The sequence below is a fragment of the Austrofundulus limnaeus genome, unplaced genomic scaffold (genome assembly GCF_001266775.1).
Source record: "Austrofundulus limnaeus strain Quisiro unplaced genomic scaffold, Austrofundulus_limnaeus-1.0 Scaffold1030, whole genome shotgun sequence".
In the NCBI taxonomy this organism is placed as follows: Eukaryota; Metazoa; Chordata; class Actinopteri; order Cyprinodontiformes; family Rivulidae; genus Austrofundulus; species Austrofundulus limnaeus.
In genome coordinates this window covers 51,679-55,942 of record NW_013953432.1, presented here as the reverse complement: position 1 = coordinate 55,942, position 4,264 = coordinate 51,679, and the positions used below count along the sequence as shown (strand labels likewise).

General features: G+C 39.5%; 1 protein-coding gene across 1 annotated transcript in view; it reads right to left on the bottom strand.

Annotated features, from left to right (window-relative positions):
* The window catches only part of cfap46 (cilia and flagella associated protein 46), a gene marked incomplete at its 5' end in the record, with an annotated part of 45,599 nt that extends 41,481 nt beyond the window's left edge, over positions 1-4,118 (bottom strand). The window contains 4 exon segments of the mRNA XM_014030262.1: positions 342-454; positions 1,815-1,921; positions 2,095-2,219; positions 3,974-4,118. Coding sequence (XP_013885716.1) covers positions 342-454; positions 1,815-1,921; positions 2,095-2,219; positions 3,974-4,118 — 490 coding nt within the window.
* Between the last annotated feature and the right edge of the window lie 146 nt (positions 4,119-4,264).

Below are 4,264 nucleotides of genomic sequence, written 5' to 3'. Positions count from 1 at the left end.
CAGTGATATTATCTGTGAAATTACAAACTGAACATCTGTTGGTGAACCCATAGCTTTATATTACCATAGTTTTCAATTTGTCATTTTTACAAACATCATAAATTTTCTGTTACAGATATTAGTTTTGGTGGGCCACCCCTGGTTTTTCACTGGCCCCCCTGAAAAAAGGTTCTGCAGGCACCACTGGTGTCAGAGGAAGAGGATCACAAAAACACATCAGACGTGTCAGGAAAGGGTCAACTCTACAACTGGATTCTAACAGGAAAAAGCTGCACTAAATTATTCAAACACCAACATTAATCTGGAAAGAAGAAGTTGTGTGTCTGTGTGTGGACTTGCACCTGTAAACAACCCAGTTTGGATCGTCTTCAGAGGAACTCACGYCTCCTCTCTGAGGCCGGACAGCCAGGCTGTTCAGCTCGAAGCCCTCAGATAAAAGCTTCTGGACGGCAGCCTGAGAAAAACAGAACAAACTCATGTCTGCAGACTGTAAAATCACCGGTTACATCTGACCGTGACAGCTGAAGAAGACGTTAAAAAAGGACGTCTTGCTGTGAGCAGGGCGGTTTTTCCAGAGAGATTAAAGCTCGCTGCAGAGATCAAAGAAAAAAACAAAAAGTGAGGTTTTTTTTTACTCCAATGGCCTGAGCAGAGGAGCTGGTTCATTTAATGAACTCTAACCCAGTTCACAATAACAACTAAAACCATCCATGTGTCCCAGAACACAGTGAGAGGCATGAAAGGAGCAGGAGGAGCTGAGCGTCAGTGTCGGCAAGGTCACGTCGCTGCGATGACTCGTTGTCTTCATTTTCTTCAAAGCGCTGTCATCTTAACATCTCTGTAGACCTAATCAGGACCTCGGGCCTGGGCTTGATGGGACGTGTGATTACACAACGAGACAAGCCCGACCGTCACTGACTCTGACCGCTCACTGGCCAACCTCACGGGCTCGTTACAAACCCCATAATGCACGTCTTCTGCATCACGGAGCGTCGGTTGATGAGCTGGAGCAAAGAAAATCTGCTGCAGTGTTCCTCTGATCAAACTAAAAACAGTGTCGGGTCAGGGGGAGTTTTATAAAAACATGGTAGAAATAACAGAGTCATCATTATCTTACATAAATTATGTTCAGGTTTTGTGTCTTCTTATGGCTTATTTTATTTTATTTATTCATGTTTTACTGGCAGCTGTGACCTTAGAATGTATCTTTCATTCCTCATGTACAGTAGTTCTCATGAAAATTGTTGAATCTTGATTTAACCTCATTATTCTGCACAAAATGTAACTGACTCACATTTGTTTGGAGCATTTTTAGGTCCTGATTTTTGTTGTTTTTGTGCAGTCGAGGTGATATTTTCATGATTTATTATTGCTGTATGTATTTCTTAAGCACCAATTTTTTTTCTAAATAAAGACATTAATTAATAACTCAAGTAATTTATTTTACCAATATGCAATAAAGTTTTACGTTAAGTTTAAGATTAATTGTGATTAATTCACAGCTACCTTGGAATTAATAGATTAAAAAGTTTAATCATTTGACAGCTCTAATTATTTGTTAAAGAAATATGAAATTCTACAATTTATATTTATAAGAGCTGCTGTTCAGGAGCTGAAGATTTTGTTTTGTTATTGTTTGAAACTATCATTATTATAGTTAATATTTATTTTTAAATAGGGGCAGATATGATTGTTTCTTCTTTCTGCTACCTTTCATTTTATTTGATGTGTATTTTTTATGTGAATGAGTTTGTTTTTAAACTAAATGAATAAAATGCTGGAAGCAGTGCAGACACAGCGGGTGGTCCTCGTACCTCAGCTCTGATGAAGTGAASCTCAGCTAAGAGGAGCAGCATGTGGACCTGAGTGTGTGTCTGTCTGCAGCTCAGACCATCTTCTGCTTCTTCTGCACATTTACACTCTGAGAAAAACAAAACAGATCAACAGAAACACTTGTGTTTATTCAGCTGCTCGCTTTATTACAGACCCATCGTTTTAAATGAGCTCTATTATTCATCCAATCGATGCTTCCATTAAGCTTTATTATTCTCTAATAATCTTTGGTTGTTTATGTCAGTGATTTGCTCAGCTTACTGTCTGTGTGTGACAGCTTCCATCTCCCATCATCGTAAAGCAAACAGAACCAACAGGCAGCTCTGCAAACGTCCCAGACTTCCTGTTTACGAGCTGTTTTCACCAGCGCTGCCCACAGCTTCAGCCTGGAATCACATTTTAAATGATCAGATGTGATTTGTGCTGCAGGGCAATACCCTGGTCAATTAAATACAGATCTTATTGAGGCTGATGTAAACAGGAAATACATAACATCATGTTTCCACCAATGGAAGGAGGGAGGTCRGTCGACTAAATTACTCTAAAACCCACGGACAGATTTTTACCACAGGTGGTTCTGACCAAAGGAACACATCATTAGATTTTGGTGATGATGTGCATCATGATCCAGATCCAGGAGTTTTTTTTAATTTGAGTGAACCAACCAGGCTACACAAAGTGTCATTACATCAGACACATGTCTGTAGGAAACAGGAAGTAGAAGTCAGAAATTCACAGAGACTTCAGGACCATGGAGAGAGGTTATCAGGAAACTTATAATTATTSTGTCTGATCAACTACTGCTGTCTGCAGACAGTCTGAAACTAATGTGATCCTCTTGGACAGCAGGAGGAGGGTCCAGCTGCAGCCGAGCTGAACCTGGTACCGATACCGGTACTGGATAGCCAGTGGGAACAGCTGATCAACCATGTCAGGTAAATGTTCACTAAGTCAGTAGGGTTGCCCAAACGTTTTCCCTGAGAGAGCCAGAATTAAAACCTACCCAAGGGCTGCGGACCAAACGCAATAATAAATAAAGGAAATGCAAATACTTTTATGTAAAGTCTTTTTACATTTTATGATCAAGATACGAGCCAGTGTGGCCCACATTTTGTTTGGTTGTGTTTTTAGGCCYTACACTTGCTCGATACATTTCATAAGTGGATAAAATATTTGTATTTTTACTCATAAAGTTTTCAAATCTACATGTGTGCTTAAATCTAATCTAAATATCTCCTTATTTAGAGTATGAGTCACCTGTGAACGATAGCCATGTGATGTGAGTATCAGTCACATGGAGGCAGGACTTAAAAGCCTGAATTTAGCCTGAAACTCTCAGACTGAAGAAGTCTCTTGGAGGAGAGACGAAACGTTTCATTAGAGAAGAACCCGTCCAGAYGACCTATACTATTTTTTTTTCCTTTTGATTTTTTACCTGGATTACTGAGATGCATCAGGACATCCTTATTTAGTTATTGGGCAACTGGATGTAATTATTGTACATGGAAATACAGAGTTTCTACAGACGATGACAGGCTATAAAAAAAACCTAGTAACCAGGATAAATAATGGCAGGCCAAATCAAATGGCTTGGAGGGCCAATTTTGGCCCATGGGCCCCACTTTGGGCACCTCTGACATAGAACTTATATGTGTTTCCATCTCTCCTGTTGTGCTTTAACTCTTTTTTTAAAAACCTAAAAACCACCTCAAGCAGGTGAATCAAACCTTCAGTGTACGGTCACAGATTATATCTGCTTATATATGGATGARACTGTGTTATTGTTCTACGTGTTCTCTGATAAATATGTTGGAATAAATTGAAATTTTAATTGCAATCATTTACTTTTCTGTATGAACACATGCAACATGATGTTAACATATTTAGTATAAAGCATGGGAGAGGTCACTTTTCCAAGGWGGGTCCTTTTAGCAGAAATGACCCTCTGGCCTTAAGAGGAGGTTTGTGTCTGAATATAAATATGTTTKTAGACTGAAAGTGAATATTTGGTTKAATTTAGGAGGCAGACTGTAGGAACTGTAAACAGGACCAACAGCAGCTAATTTTCATAATAAAAGCGACAATGTAAGAGTGATGACAGAGAAGTTCACAGAGATCATTTCTGTTCTTTTAAACCCACCTTTCTGTAGGGTCTGTGTCCTTGTTCTGCCTGTCCAGGTGACCTTCTACCTGCTGCACACACCACCTGTGATGCTGGACCTTGGCYGCGAGCTGAACTAGTAGTTCTGGTCCAGGACTTCCTGGTCCAGGACTTCCTGTGAGAACTGGACAATGGTTCAAGTAAAATAAGCACAAGTCAAGTTAAACCTGGAGAAATGGTTTATAAATGAAACTCATCACATCGAAACCAGGATTTAGTCTAAAAGTTGTTTATGGAGAAAAAGGCAAATATAGTGTTTTGACTAAAATG